Source organism: Lutra lutra, chromosome 8 (genome assembly GCF_902655055.1).
Source record: "Lutra lutra chromosome 8, mLutLut1.2, whole genome shotgun sequence".
In the NCBI taxonomy this organism is placed as follows: domain Eukaryota; kingdom Metazoa; phylum Chordata; class Mammalia; order Carnivora; family Mustelidae; genus Lutra; species Lutra lutra.
Window position 1 is genome coordinate 27,431,603 of NC_062285.1, and position 16,578 is coordinate 27,448,180.

General features: G+C 42.4%; 1 protein-coding gene across 2 annotated transcripts in view; it reads right to left on the reverse strand.

The window, feature by feature from the left end:
* Nucleotides 1-6,145, reverse strand: part of DHTKD1 (dehydrogenase E1 and transketolase domain containing 1) — a 56,059-nt gene extending 49,914 nt beyond the window's left edge. For both annotated transcript variants that reach the window (XM_047741975.1, XM_047741974.1), the window contains exon 1: nucleotides 5,875-6,145. In XM_047741975.1, the coding sequence (XP_047597931.1) occupies nucleotides 5,875-6,031 (157 nt within the window). In that variant the 5' untranslated portion in view covers nucleotides 6,032-6,145. The remainder of the gene's footprint in view (nucleotides 1-5,874) is intronic.
* Nucleotides 6,146-16,578: the final 10,433 nt, after the last annotated feature.

Below are 16,578 nucleotides of genomic sequence, written 5' to 3' on the forward strand. Positions count from 1 at the left end.
TGTGGATGCAATGGTGACCCATCCTGGACCAGAGTGGAGAGCAGTGTTCACAGGATGATGAAGAAACAACACAGAAGGAGCCTAAATTCCCTAGGGCTTTGCAGAGCAAAACTGTCATACCAGCTTGGACCTCTACTCATCTTACTTAAATCACTATTATCCCAGGTCTCTGACATAGCCCCTGAACTTACCCTATCTAATACACAATCTGGTACCCAAGGTGGGTTGCTATCATAACAGAGCCTAAAATACATATGAACTTGGCTTAGCAGTCTGGCAGTAGGTGCCAAGGACTAGATCTTTCAGATTAGAAAGCTAATGGGCACTGTGTTATGCTGTTTGAAAAAACACATGGAAAACTGTCACCTGTGATATCCTGCAGGCAGACTTATGTCCACGGGGCTGTAGCTTAGTAGTGTGTGATCACTGTTTCTTTTCACTCTCAGGAAAACCCTGGGAGAAAGATGAGGTCGAACGGGATCAAACAAGAAGAGATGGAGGGAAATTCAGCTCTGCTAATGGGAGGACTCGATACCTGGCAAGTTTGGAGAATTAGAAGCACTCAGAAAAGGTGGTTCAGGGTGGGGTGGGAGAAGTAGGGGCACCTGAGTGGCTCAGGCAGTTAACCGAGGGTCTGCCTTTGGTTCAGGTCATGATCCTGGGGTCTTTGGATGGAGCCCCTTGAGGGGCTCCCTGCTAAGCGGGAAGTCTGCCTCTCCCTCGGCTCCTCCTCCCACCCACCCCCACCCCTTGTTCTCTCTCTCTCTCTCTCTCTCAAATAAACAAATAAAAATATTTAAAAACAAAACAAAACAAACAAAAAACAGAAAGAAAGGAAAGGGGAGAAAAGGTGTTTCAGAAGAGGCTGCCTTAGCAGGAGGTAAGAAAACAGACAAATCCTCCATCAAGTACCTTCTAGAAAGCATTCACTGTGAGACAATGGGAGCCAGCTAAGCCTATAGGTCCAATAAGGGTGTTGCCTTCCACTATTATTTTTAGATGGTCTCAAGGTAAGCACCATTAAGTTTAGGGAGCTAAGTGGGTAGGGCACAGAAGCAGTAAATAAAAAACCAGAGTGGGGAAAAAAAAACAACAGAGGTTTCTGGCTTAAAAAATAGGTCTAGATAAGATCTTTGACTGAAGGCAATTTGCTCATGGAATGACCACAGGCAAAAAGACTGCAGACCTGGGGCGCCTGGGTGGCTCAGTGGGTTAAGCCTCTGCCTTCGGCTCAGGTCATGATCTCAGGGTCCTCAGCAGGGAGCCTGCTTCCCCCTCTCTCTGCCTACTTGTGATCTCTGTCTGTCAAATAAATAAATAAAATCTTTAAAAAAAAAAAAAGACTACAGACCTATGACTGTTCTAAGAAAACTGTACTGTTGGGTGCCTGGGTGGCTCATGAACAACTGGCTCTTGATCTCAGCTCAGGTCATGATCTCAGGGTCCTGGGAGGGAATCCCGCATAGGCTCCTCCTCTCCCTCTGACCCTCCCCCCTCACATAAACAAATGAACTTGAAAAAAAGAAAAAGAAAACTGTACTGCCAACAAATTCCGGTTCTGGTCATAAAAAACATCTGTAATTGATGACCCGCTAAAGTAATTCTCAGGCTCCTAACCTTACCAAAATAAAGTAGGCTGTGGAAGGTATGCAGCCCCCAAGGAGGGCACACTCCCCACGCCCATGTCAGAGACTTCCACAGAAGACAACGGGTGAAAAAGAGAAGGGTAAAAAAGAGAAGGCGAAGTCAGGGGAATGTAGTGAATTTACTACACAGCCACATCCGGGAGCTTTTATCATTCCTCTCCAACAGGATTTGATAACTGGTTTGAATAGGGCCCTCTGTTGTTCCTCATTCTTTCCTTTTCCAGATGAGAGTTTTCTTTGTATACTGGATGTGTCAGTATGGGGTGTGTGGCAGTTCATAAAACTCCAGAGCAGAAGACACCATCAGCCCGGACAGGGAGGACTGTACATTCTCTGGAGATAAGGGACTTTGAGATGGATTCAAGGACTGAACAGAGGAGAAAGGAGGTAGATACATTCTTTGTATGGGAAGAAAAGCTTAGGTTATTTGAGTGGCCAGAGGGGTGGAGTGCAGTGATTACTAAGTATTTTTCAATATTTTCCCCACAGAATTTTTAGCTGGTATTTGGCCAACCTGAATAAAAATTATGCTTTCCAGGAATGCCTGGGTGGCTCAGTCGGTTAAGTGCCTGTGTTCTCTCGGGTCATGATCCCATGGATCTGGGACTGAGTCCTGCATGGGTAATCCTGCTCAGCAGGGAGCCTGCTTTTCCCTCTACCTGCTGCTCCCCTGCTTGCCTGCTTGTGTTTTCTCTCTCTCTCTCTCTCTCTCTCTCTCTCTCTGACAAATAAATAAATCTAAAAACAACAAAAAAAATTGGGGGGAAAAAAAAAGGATGCCTCAGAGGCTCAGTGGGTTAAGCATCTGCCTTCCGCTCAGGTTATGATCCCAGGGTCCTGGGATCAAGTCCCACTTCAGACTCCTTGCTCAGTGGAGAGCCTGTTTCTCCCTCTGCCTGTTCTGCCTGCTGCTCCCCCTGGTTATGCTCACTCTCACTCTCTCTCTCTGACAATTAATTTTTTTTTTTAATTATGCTTTCCAAAAAAAATTATGCTTCTCAGTCTCCTTTGCAGATACATGCTGACCAAGTTCTGGCCAGAGAGATGCTACTCCAAGTGATAGACCCAACTCTCCCTGGCCTTTCTCCTACCCAGCCTAGTAGAAGACACTGATCCACAAACCGAGTCACTGCAAAATAATAGAGTAAGTTCTGGAACACAGAGAAGAAAAGCCTGTCAAAGATCTGTGTGCAATGGTAAGTTTGAAGAAAGTTACAAGGTGGCCTACTTGCCTTTCAGTTTTATTCAGAGTAGTTAAAACATAAGAAGAATGAAATTATTGCCCTTAGCAACAAAATTCCTTAAGCTAGATCTTGTAACTGTGCAACAATGGTTTCCAGGCACTGATTTCACTCTTGCCTCCCAATGCCACAAGAGGCCACACTTGGCCTGCAGTTCTAACTCAATACCGACCTTTCAAAGGTCACCAAGCACCTCAAAGCACAGCAAATTCACGGAGGTGGGGGGAGGTGGAGGCAATTTGGTTATGAGGGGGGAGGGAAGGGATGGTATATAAAAATCAACCCCAGAGATATTTTTCAAACAACCTGCCCAAAGCTCCCAAGATAATTTGGGTAGTCTTCTAGTTAAAAACCACTGGCCCGGGACGCCTGGGTGGCTCAGTTGGTTAAGCAACTGCCTTCGGCTCAGGTCATGATCCCGGTGCCCTGGGATCGAGTCCCACATCGGGCTCCTTGCTCAGCGGGGAGCCTGCTTCTCCCTCAGCCTCTGCCTGCCATTCTGTCTGCCTGTGCTCATTCTCTCTCTCTCTGACAAATAAATAAAATCTTAAAAAAAAAAAAAATAAATAAAAAAAAAATAAAAACCACTGGCCCGTGGGGCTCAGTCAGTTAAGCGTTTGCCTTCAGCTCAGGTCATGATCCCAGGATCCTGGGATTGAGCCCCACATTGGGCTCCCTGCTCAGCAGGAGCCTGCTTCTCCCTCTCCTCCCTGCTTGTGCTCTCTCTTGCTATCTCTGTCACTATCTGCCTGTCTCTCTCAAATAAATAAATAAAAATAAAATCTTAAAATAAAACAAAACAAAAAAAGCACTGGTCCAGGTTTTTCTAAGGCAAGTCTTCAGCTGTCAGGCTGTTATTAAGAATCGAACAGAGGGGTGCCTGGCTGGCTCAGTCCATGATGCATGCAACTCTTGATCACGGGGTTGTAGGTTCAAGCCCCATGCACATGTGGAGATTACTTAAAACTAAAATGCTAAAAAAAAAAAAAAATCAGATAGAGACCCAATTGTGAGAGAAAATCTTAAACAAGATCACAATAATTGTGCATGGAGCACACACTAATATGATTTTAAATGAAGAAGAGATTGTTAAACATGTCCTACACATACATCCTTTGAGACTGTAACAGTATTTGGCCATAGTTGGTTGTGGACCTTCTGCTAGAGAATTACCTGGGATGCCTGATTTAAAAAAATCTATATTTTTGAACCAGATCTCAGACCACTGAGTTAGAACCCTGGGGTGGGAGGATACTTGGGAACTGGCTCTTTTTTTTTTTTTTTTAGGATTTATTTATTTTTTTGAGAGAGATAGATAGAGAGAGAGAGAGCATGCCAGGGTAAGGGTAGAGGAAGTGAGTGGGACAGAAGCAGACTCCTTGCTGAACTTGGAGTTCCATGCAGGACTCCATCTCATGACCCTGAGTTCCCGACCTAAGCCAAAATCAAGAGTCAGATGCTCAACTGACTGACCCACCAGGCTCCGCAGGAACTGGCCTTTTAAAAATCAATTCAGTGATTTGAATACACATACACGTTTCGGAATAACTGACATATAAACTTCTTGACATTTGGGCGTCTGGCTGGCTCAGGCAGTTGGGCGTCTGCCTTCAGCTCAGGTCATGATCCCAGGTTGCTGGGATCAGAGTCCCACATCGGGCTCTCTCCTCCACAGAGAGCCTGCTTCTCCCTCTCCCCCTGCCTGCTGTTCTACCTGCTTGTGCTCTCTGTCAAATAAATAAATAAAATCTTTTTAAAAATTTTTTTAAAATAAAATTCTTGACATTTGATTTGCAAAGTGAAATAAGACAACAGTCTTACCCTCAAGGGATTAACAATCTAGTTGGCCAAATGTTTTCCCTAAAGAAATCTCATTGCATCCAAAAGACAGAAATCAGGCTCACTATAAATGTCCCCTGAGGTCAAGAGCAAAATATCAAGGTTCCAATGTAAACATAAGATTCAAAGTTCGGGTACTTATATGATGAAGAGGATCTTCATTGTTAACCTGATAAGTGGACTGAAGATGCCAAATGATCTTCCTCTAATAATCTTCCTCTAAGAAGATGTATTCATCTTCTACTCTGTGAGGATTAAATATAGACAACTTTGGGACACTTGGGTGGCTCACTCATGAGCTCATGGGTCATGGAGCCCCGGGTGGCGGGCTCATGCTCAGGAGGAGATTGCTAGAAGATTCTATCCCTCAGCTCCTCCCCTCACTTACCTCAGCCAGTGGTGTTCTCTCTCTCTCTCAAATAAATCAATATATTAAAAAAAAAAACAGACAATTTTTCAGCATAAACTAAATACTCAAAATAGGTCTCTTGCACATGAGCATGCAAAGAGAGGTCTGGAGAACTGATATTCACGTCTCCTAATTCACTAAAACCACCAGCAACATACTTCTAAATTCAGAAAGGAGTTTAAAACTCTGAAATTAAAATAAGAGGCTAGTTAGGTCAGGGAGACAGATAATTAATACCATGCTGTGGTCCAGACCACCAACTAACTTGCCCTCTTCAACCCTCGCTATACAGTTGTGATCCCCACACATTCTGTTCACACGAGCCTTAGAGATGGCTCTGGAAATGTATCCTTGAGTAAACTCAAGCAGCTGGGAGATCTCAGAACTCTTCTTATTCCTGCAACCCCGCCTTCGAAAAGAGCTAAGTTTCCAGAAGTTTACATCCAAGGAATAGAAGGGCCAAGACCTCACAAAACCAGTCAGAACACGAACTCTGGTAAGATCACCCAAGCGTGGATCCAATTACGAGACCTCGACCTCAAGATTCCCCAGCTACGAGGCTGGACAGACAATGACCCTGACAACACCACCCACGCCTCCCTTCCTTGGCCTCCTCACCTCCCCTTACTCCCCACCCGCCCGAGCACACTTTGCAGACCCCAGAAGCCCGGCCTCTCCCACAACAGCACCCCACTTCAGGCCTGTCCCCTGCATCTACGATCCCGGCCCTATCCCAGACCTGGAGGGCGCGCCAGGCCGCCCCGGGGCTCCCGGCTCTCGGGCTTCCTTGGCCGGTAGCCATAAACGCCCTTCTCCGTTTGGTAACCGCGCCGGAGGAGAAGCGGAGGGGCTCGGCAGAAGCCTCGTCTTGCTGCTGCCACAGTGGCCGTGGCCATGGCCCGCCCGGACCCCTGAGTCGCAAGACGAGGGGCAGCAGGCGCCGGGAGAACGAAGGGTCGCCCCTGGGCCGCCTGGAACCCGTGCAGTGGCCCAGCGGGAAGCGCGAGGCGGGAGCCCCACTCCGGGACAACGCCCCCACGCCTGATTGGCCAGGGGCCGGCCCCTGACAGCCAATCCAGGTCAGCGACCGGCGGGGTGGAGCCTCGCCCCGGGATCCGGCGGGACTGGTGAGGTTCTGGAGGCTGAGCGAAGCAGGCAGTGCGGAGCCGAGAGTCATCTGCTTTCCTGTACAAAACTCGTTATCTCTGTATGTTCTAAGGACTCCCGCCGGGAGTATTCACCCACCGCCCCTCTGCGGGAAGCCCCAGACCACAACCGCACAAACGCGAAATAGGTTTCCATACCGAAGGGGAAAATCGGCTACAGGATGCAAAAAAAAAAGTAGTTGGGATGGGGACCAAGGGACGCATATGAAGGTCATATGAAGGAGCCAGAAAATCAATATCGTTCCTTTTTTTCTTAAGAAACATTTTGGAAGAAAGTAGAAAATAGGAGAGGAGGAGCCTGTAATAAGGGGATAAAATAAAAGTGAAAAGAAATTGGGCATGGAAGATTTCAGGCATCGTGGAGATACTGAGATTCTCCGTTGGTTTATCTCTGACAGAATTTCCCAAACTATTTTATTCTACGACTCACCCTTAAGTTTGCCAATGGGGTGGGAGATGGAAGGGGTCTGAATCCCTCCCGCGTCAGTCATCCCATCATTCCAGTCTGCCATGCAACAGTACCCCATACTCCTAACAACGTTACACGTATGGGCCCAAGAGATAGCTCTCCACCTCACTCCCTCAAGCCCCACGCCCACAGAACACTTTGCTAGGTTCCAAGGATTAGTAAGATACAGGGTCTGCCCTTAATCAGTTCCCAGTCCAGTTGTAGACTGAACTCAACACACAGTATGAGAGATGCTTGGACAGAGAGGCGTATGCCCTGCAAACATGACAATGAGGGTAGAGTATGAAGAGGTGTGTCGGGGAACCTCCAAGTGGAAAGGACACTAGAACAGAATCTTCAGGGATGAAGTAGGTTATGGTGATTCTGATTTTTTTTTCTTTGTAATTTTAACACAAGAGTCCAGAGCACATTTGAAAGATGTTCCAAAGTACTAAATCAAAAATACGGAAAGGAGGAATAAGCCAAGAGTATGAAGTCGCTGCAGAGATGGGAAGCGATGGGCTCCAAGCACAGATGATGCTAGAAAGAAGAGATGTGTCTTCCATTGTTTTAGGTGGAAATAAGAGAAGATTGGTGCAAAAGCAATCAGAGCTGTAGATTCAATGGTAAAATTTTGAGGGAATTTCTTCTGTGTGAAGTATGAGCCTATAATTTGCCCCCAAAAGAATTATCTGAGAAAGTGCTGGGGAGTGGGGAGGTGAGTCGGAGTTCAAAAGGTGGGGACAGTAGGAAACTGTCACTGAGGAAAGTAGTAAAATGTGAAAGATTGTCCTAAAGTTTTGCATGCCATCCAGTTGAGGTTGGTGACCATGAATAGAAAGAGATACCAATTTCTGCTCTTTTGTGATTTTCTTCATTAGTGCTCAGCTGGTTTGGCACAAAGAAGGTGGGAAGGATGATTACTGGATCCATTCATGGCTGTAATTTTTCCAGGCAGATGTGATATAATGGCCAAGACACAAAGACGTTTGAGATACTAGTTGGCAAACAATTGAAATTAAAAATAAACAAACAAACAAACAAAAACATGGACTCTATGCTGGGGGAAAAAAAAGCTAAAGATATAAGAATGGGCTCATAAAAAAAGGAAAGTGCCAGTGGGTTGTGAATTCCAATGAGGCTGAAGAATAGGTAAACTCGGAGTGCCTGAGAAGCTGAGCTATAAAAGAAGATTGTAGAAAGACAATGGGGTATTTGAAGCAGCTCTTTCTGCCATTGGTCCTGTCCCTGTGCTTTAATAAAAACACCTTTTCATGCTGGAAAAAAAAGAAAGAAAGAACATGGGGTGTTTGTTGTGATGATTGCAGAAGTGATGCAAATTTTGATAATGATAAGGAAAGTTGGTTGGCTAAAGTGAAGTGATGAAGAATATTATCAGGTAATGTCTCAGGTAAGAACTGAGAGGTCAGATTTTTACATGATGTGCTATAGAAACACTCATATCACCTTGGAAGTGCCAGGAATTAAAGTAGAGGAAGACTCTTAGCTACATGTTGAACCCTCTGGTGAAGGAAGAGGAACAGCTAGGAAGTTGGGAGGTGATGCTGTGGAAGGGGAAAAGGTGTGGCATATCCTTAATGCATGGATTCACATTGGCAGGGAAATGGGAAAAAATGTAGTCAGCAACTGGGAATAAATATGATACAGGTCCCATCCCTGGACCAGGTACAGTCTATCCAAAATAGCTCTCAAATCTGTCCACTGTCCAACTCTCCACCTAGTCTGGGCCATCAGCACCTCTCCCCAGGAGGACCACAGTAGCTTCCTAAATGGTCTTCTAGTCTTGGGTCATTCCTTGCCTTGTCATACTTCTTCCACATTGAGTCAGACTTATTTCCTAAAATTAATATCTGATTCACAGGGCTCTTGTCTGAATTTGAATAAGAGCATTCAATCAAAAAAATACATAGCAAACCGTGGGAAAAGAACTATTATAATCATTACAATATTATTAATGCTGTTTTAAAACTACAGTTTATGTAGTTTAATCGTTTTATTATTTCTGGAAAACTTAAATGTTTTGTTCTCTTTTCTACTGTTATCTTATTTCTACATAGAACATGGAAGTAGATAGAGATGGTTCTATATATAGTTCTATATAGATTTCTAGAATTGAAATGTAATGCTGTGGTAATTGCATGAGTGCTGTGCTGGGTATCAGGCTACTGGATTCTAATTCCACTTTTTCCATTGATTGGCTATGTGTCCTTGGGAGGACACAACCTCTCTGTTTCTTCATGGTCTACACGTTCTTTAAAGTTCATTCAAGTTCTAAATGGTTTTGATTCAAAAGCTTAATGTAAAAAATAAGAGGCTATGTATTGGGCCACTAGAGGAGAAGGGGAGAGTGTAGGCCTTACTTATTTATACAATGGAATGTTTTACAGAAATTAAAAAGGAATGAACTAGGTGTACACATAGAACATAAATAGTTTCCCAGTATATAAAGTGGAGAAGAGAAAATGACAGAAATGATACTCACACAAATTTTAAAATACACCAAGTTAGTCTATGTGTTTTTAATGAATCTGTACATATATAGTAAAAGCGTAAATATATAATTAGGTAAGATGCATATCAATTTCAGTAAATTGCTTGGGGGGCATGGAGAGGAAAAGAATGGGTGGGGCAGGAGCTTTTATGAGTTCTACAGTGCTATATTTCTTCTGAAAATTCTGATGCTCGTATTTCAAAATGTTAGTCTCTGTTAGTATTTCAAAAATATTTGAAAGTATTTGTCAAATTGTGGGTGATGAGAATAGGGTTATTTGGTTTATGTGACATGTGACTCTTGATTTCAAGGTCGTGACCTTGAGCCCCACAGTGGGTGTGGAGAGTACTCAAAAATAAAATCTTTGGGGTGCCTGGGTGGCTCAGTGGGTTAAAGCCTCTGCCTTCAGCTCAGGTCATGATCCCAGGGTCCTGGGATGGAGCCCCCGAGTCGGGCTCTCTGCTCCGCAGGGAGCCTGCTTCCTCCCCTCTCTCTCTCTGCCTGCCTCTCTGCCTACTTGTGATCTCTCTCTCTCTCTCTCTCTGTCAAATAAATAAAATCTTAAATAAAATAAAATAAAATAAAATAAAATCTTTGGGCACCTGGATGGCTCATTTGGTTAAGCCACTGCCTTCAGCTCAGATCATGATCCCAGAGTCCTGGGATTAAGTCCCATATCAAGCTTCCCCTGCTCTGCAAGGAGCCTGCTTCTCCCTCTCCCTCTGCCTGCCACACCCCCTGCTTGTGCTGAATCTCTCTCTGCCAAATAAATAAATAAAATCTTTAAAAACAAAGTAAAATAAACTAAAACCTTTAAAATAAAAAATAAATTTTATATAAGTATTACCTACATTGGGAAAAAATAAAATAATACATTTTAAATTGTAAACATTTATAAAATATTTTTAAATTATAACTGAAAATTAGAAAGGTCTTCCCTGATGTCCTTCTTAAAATTGCAACTAACCTCATCAACCCTTATACTTCTGCTCCCCCTTACTCTACTTTTCTTTTTTTATATTATTACACATATCATTTTCTAATGTACCGTAAAATCTGCTTATCATTTTTTCTCTATCTCCTTTAACTAATATGTAAGCTCCATAAGGACAAAGATCTTTATAGGTTTTCCTCACAGATATATCTTAAGTGCTTAGAAGAGTGCCTGGCACAAAATAGGTATCCCAGAAATATTTGCTCAGTGATTGTATGGATTTTAGAGGCTGACTGCTTGTGTTGAAATTCTTTTTTATATTTATTTATTTGACAGGGAGAGAAAGATCACAAGTAGGCAGAGAGGCAAGCAGTGGGGGAGGGGTGAAGCAGGCTCCCTGCTGAGCAGAGAGACTGATCCAATGTGGGGCTCAATCCCAGGACCCTGAGAACATGACCTGAGCCAAAGGCAGAGGCTTAACCCACTGAGCCACCCGGGCGCCCCTGGTGTTGAAATTATAGTGCTACCACTTTCTAGTTGTGGGATCGTGGCCAAGTTATTTACATGCTCTTATTTACATTCCCTATCTGTAAAATGGGATTTGTAATAGTACCTACCTAATCGGGTTGGTGTAACTACCTATCAACTTTAGAATAATGACTGGCATAATGTAAATACTCAATACCTATTAGAAATAATAATGATAATAATAATTATTATTATTATATTGTTATTGTTATTACAAGGTCTTAATCAACGTTAAGTGACCCTCAACATGATTCCTGGGATGTGATGGTCTTGAGCCTACATGAGGCCTGATAAGTAAGTCTGTGTGTCAGGGTTCAAGACAATTAGCAATGACTCAGTATGAGAATGGGAATATTCTAGGTATCAACTGAAGGAGTTCAGAGTATGCCACCCCAAAATGTGCCACTCTGGCACAAGGATCATTTTGAGCTGAAAACAATTGAAAAGAAACAAATATAAGAAGGGCAAGATGATTCCTTTTTTTTTTTAATTTTTTATTTTTGTATAAACATATAATGTATTATTAGCCCCAGGGGTACAGGTCTGTGGATTGCCAGGTTTATGCACTTCACAGCACTCAACATATCACATACCCTCCCCAATGTCCTTAACCCAGCCACCCTCTCCTTACCCTCCTCCCCACTGCCACCCTCAGTTTGTTTTGTGACATTAAGAGTCTCTTATGGTTTGTCTCCCTCCCGATCCCATCTTGTTTCATTTCTTCTTTTCCTACCCCCCCAAACCCCCCATGTGCATCTCCACTTCCTCATGTCAGGGAGATCATATGATAGTTGTCTTTCTCCGATTGACTTCTTTCGCTAAGCATAATACCCTCTAGTTCATTCCACGTCGTCGCAAATGGCAAGATTTCATTTCTTTTGATGGCTGCATAGTATTCCAGTGTATATACATACCACTTCTTCTTTATCCATTCATCTGTTGATGGACATCTAGGTTCTTTCCATAGTTTGGCTATTGTGGACATTGCTGCTATAAACATTCGGGTGCACGTGCCCCTTTGGATTACTACGTTTGTATCTTTAGGGTGAATACCCAGTAGTGCAATTGCTGGGTCATAAGGTAGCTCTATTTTCAACTTTTGAAGAATCTCCATGCTGTTTTCCAGAGTGGTTGCACCAGCTTGCATTCCCACCAACAGTATAGGAGGGTTCCCCTTTCTCTGCATCCTCACCAGCATCCATCCTTTCCTGACTTGTTAATTTTAGCCATTCTGACTAGTATGAGGTGGCATCTCATTGTGGGTTTGATTTGTATTTCCCTGATGCCGAGGGATGTGGAGCACTTTGTCATGTGTCTGTTGGCCATCTGGATGTCTTCTTTGCAGAAATGTCTGTTCATGTCCTCTGCCCATTTCTTGATTGGATTATTTGTTCTTTGGGTGTTGAGTTTGCTAAGTTCTTTATAGATTTTGGACACTAGCCCTTTCTCTGATATGTCGTTTGCAAATATCTTCTCCCATTCTGTCAGTTGTCTTTTGGTTTTGTTAACTGTTTCCTTTGCTGTGCAAAAGCTTTTGATCTTGATGAAGTCCTAATAGTTCATTTTTGCCCTTGCTTCCCTTGCCTTTAGCGATGTTCCTAGGAAGAGGTTGCTGCGGCTGAGGTCGAAGAGGTTGCTTCCTGCGTTCCCCTCAAGGATTTTGATGGATTCCTTTCTCACATAGAGGTCCTTCATCCATATTGAGTCTATTTTTGTGTGTGGTGTAAGGAAATGGTCCAATTTCATTTTTCCACATGTGGCTGTCCAATTTTCCCAACACCATTTGTTGAAGAGGCTGTCTTTTTTCCATTGAACATTCTTTCCTGCTTTGTCAAAGATTAGTTGACCATAGAGTTGAGGGTTTATTTCTGGGCTCTCTATTCTGTTCCATTGATCTATGTGTCTGTTTTTGTGCCAGTACCTTACTGTCCTGATGATGACAGCTTTGTAATAGAGCTTGAAGTCTGGAATTGTGATGCCACCAACTTTGACTTACTTTTTCAATATTCCTTTGGCTATTCAAGATCTTTTCTGGTTCTATAAAAATTTTAGGATTATTTGTTCCATTTCTTTGAAAAAATGGATGGGATTTTGATAGGGATTGCATTAAATGTGTAGACTGCTTTAGGTAGCATAGACATTTTCACAATATTTGTTCTTCCAATCCATGAGCATGGAACATTTTTCCATTTCTTTGTGTCTTCCTCAATTTCTTTCTTGAGTACTTTATAGTTTTCTGAGTATAGATTCTTTGCCTCTTTGGTTAGGTTTATTCCTAGGTATCTTATAGTTTGGGGTGCAATTGTAAATGGGATGGACTCCTTAGTTTCTCTTTCTTCTGTCTTGTTATTGGTGTAAAGAAATGCAACTGATTTCTGTGCATTGGTTTTATATCCTGACACTTTACTGAATTCCTGTACAAGTTCTAGCAGACTTGGAGTGGAGTCTTTTGGGTTTTCCACATATAGTATCATATCATCAGGCAGGATGATTCTTTTTTTTTTTTTTAAAGATTTTATTTATTTATTTGACAGAGATCACAAGTAGGCAGAGAGGCAGACAGATAGAGAGAGAGGGGGAAGCAGGCTCCCCACAGAGCACAGAGCCCGATGTGGGGCTCGATCCCAGGACACTGGGACCATGACCTGAGCGGAAGGCAGAGGCTTTAACCCACTGAGCCACCCAGGTGCCCCATGGCAGGATGCATTCTTAAGCACTGGAGACAACTATAGACTCTAATCAGCCCAGAAAAGGCACCAGAGGAATCTACATAACAAACTCATTAAAACAAGCCTTATCTTCCATTGGTGCCTCTGTATATCTACCTTCTCACAATCTGCCACCCCTAATAACCTAAACCCTGTTTCCTTTCACTCATCTTTTCTGCATATTCATTGTTCTTTTGTTAAGATGCTATATAAACCCAAGTTCTAACCACTGCCTTTGTGTTATTCATCACTGAATTTCTCCCCTGTGTGCATACAGGTAGTGCATGTGTTGATAAACTCTGGTTTTCTCTTGTTAATCTGTCTTTTGTCCATCTAATTTGCAGGACCCCAGGCAGAGAGTCTAGAAGGGTAGAGTGGTAAAGTTTTTCTTTCTTTGTATGGCTAATTCTGTTTCATTAACAGAATGTTCAAATACAGGAATGGTCAATTCACCAGGCTAGAAACAGAAGAATTTAATTTAATTTAATTTAATTTTATGTTATTTTTGAGAGAAAGAGAGCAAGTGTGGGGGAGGGGCAAGTGGGCTCCACACCTAGCCCAGAGGCTATGAGGGGCTTGATCTCACACTCTCAGACCATTAGCTGAGCTAAAATCAAGAGTCAGATGCTTAACCAACTAAGTCACTCAGGGCCCCAGGCCTATTTTATTTTTGAAGAAAGGTCTTTTCTTGAGTTCTTTGCCCTATTATTTGAAGCACTGTGCATGCTAGAATTTATACTTTTTTTTTAAAGATTTTATTTATTTATTTGACAGAGAGAAATCACAAGTAGGCAGAGAGGCAGGCAGAGAGAGAGGAGGAAGCAGGCTCCCCGCTGAGCAGAAAGCCCGATGCGGGGCTCGAACCCAGGACCTGGGATCATGACCTGAGCCGAAGGCAGTGGCTTAACCCACTGAGCCACCCAGGCGCCCCTAGAATTTATACTTTTGAAAGTAGACTAATTTCTTGCAGCAGCAACTTTCTGTTGAAAGGAATTCTCAAATTATCATGATAATAGGGCACATAAACACATTGTTCCTTTTTATATATACCCCAAAATGTATCTATTGCCAAAAGTAACAAATTTCATTTTCTTTCTTTACCCTGCCCACTTTTATTTGAGATGTTAAGAGTAAGGTACACATAACCAACTATTCTGACCCTGGAAATTGAGGAGCAAAAAGTGAAATTAAAAAAGAAAGGTAAAATTTACTTGAATGAATCCTTTAGACTAAAAAATAACTCTTTTTTCTCTATTGCTGTTACTTAATTTCATTTCTTCCCTGATTAATAGAAATTCCTTAAAAAATGACTACTTCTTACTGTCTTTTTTTCCCTCTGGCTAATAGCAAAGATCTTTTCTTTGTTCTCATGAGTTTCCCCCCTACATCGTGAAATATATATAACTTATAAAATATATTTATAAAGTATATGTATATAACATATAACATTAAAAATAATTTCAGTAATTATTGCACCTGCCTGGCTCAGTTGGTGGAGCATGTGACTCTTGGTCTTGGGGTTGTTGGGTGTAGAGATCCCTTAAAAATAAAATCTTTAAAAAAAATAACAATAATTCTTATTATCATCATATTAGTTGTCTGTTGCTATACAACTAATTACCCCATAATGTAGTAACTTGAAACAACAAGCATGTTATCTCACAGTTTTTGTAGGTCAGTAATCCAGACAAAGCTTAGCTCGGTACCTGGGGCTCAACACCTCTCACAAAGTTGCATTGGACTGCAGGTTGAGATTGTGATTTAATCTGAAGGCTCACCTGGGGGAGAATCAACTTACATTTCACCAATGTGGTTGTTGGCAGGATTGAATTCCTCATTGGCTGTTGGCCAGAAACCTCCCTCAGTTCTTTGCTGTGTGGACCTTTCCAAAGAGTAGGTCAAAACATGGCAGTCGGCTGCGCTCAGGGAGAGAGGAAGAGAAAGAAAGTTCCAAGATTTTTGTAAACTAGCATTAGTATCAACACAACATCACTTCTGTATTATGCTCACTAGAAATTAGTCGCTAAACCCAGCCTATGATCAAGGGAAGGGGATTACATGAGGGTGTGAAGAGCAGGAAGTGGGCATCCTTGAGTGCTGTCTTAGAGGCCATCTACCACAGCCTGTGACCACATGACCATTTCTAGAAATGTATGACTGAAGGGTGCACTGTACTCATCTTTTTGGCCTGTCACCCACGCATTCTCTCATGTAACTCTTTCACTGGCTACAGCACTCTGCCTTGTTAGTCTTCTATCTTTTCTGTTTCTATTCTGAATCCTTTTTCAGTCATTTTCCTTTTCCAACTTCTTTTGTTTTTTTTTTGTTTTTAAAGATTTATTTATTTATATGAGAGAAATAGCACACATGAATGAGGGTAGTGGCAGAAGGAGAGGGAGAGAGATTCTCAAGTAGACTCCGCACTGAGCATGGTGCCAGACACGGGGTTTGATCTCACAACCTAAGCCAAAACCAAGAGTCAGACACTTAACTGACTGAGCCACCCAAACACCCCCTTTTCCAATTTCTGACTTTCATCTCTACACTCTTACAGAAAGTCTATCTGTCACCATTGAGACTTCCTGCCCAGCTCTCCCACCTGATGTTCTGCAAAACCGCTAACTGATGTGCCAATTCCTCTCCTGAATTCCTGTAACACATAGAGGCAGTATCTTTAGTTGAACATTTTTTTTTCTCTGCTTATCTTATCTCCCAAAATAAAATGTTTGAGTGGAGATAATGATTTTTTTTAACTGTTTGCTTGTATATCTTGAGTGCTCTGTGAGAGTACTTCCAATTCTAACATTCTATAACTCAATGACTCCCATCTTCTACCTAACACAGTAGAAGAATGACATTGTTTTACTTTATTGGAAATCAATCTGGCGTATATTCATCCAATGGAAAGTAATAGGCACTTACTTACTGAATTAATACTTTTCAAGTGCCTACTATATGCATTGTGCTAGGTGTTTCGTGCTAGGTGCTTTGGAATATAAAAGTAAAGAAGTCAAACATGGTTCCTACATTCAGGAGCTTACAATCTCAGATAGGAGTACAGTAATCACACAAATAATTAATTATAAGTATAAAAGAACCATGAAGGATGGGTATAAGTGCTATGAAACTAAATAACTGAGGGGAATA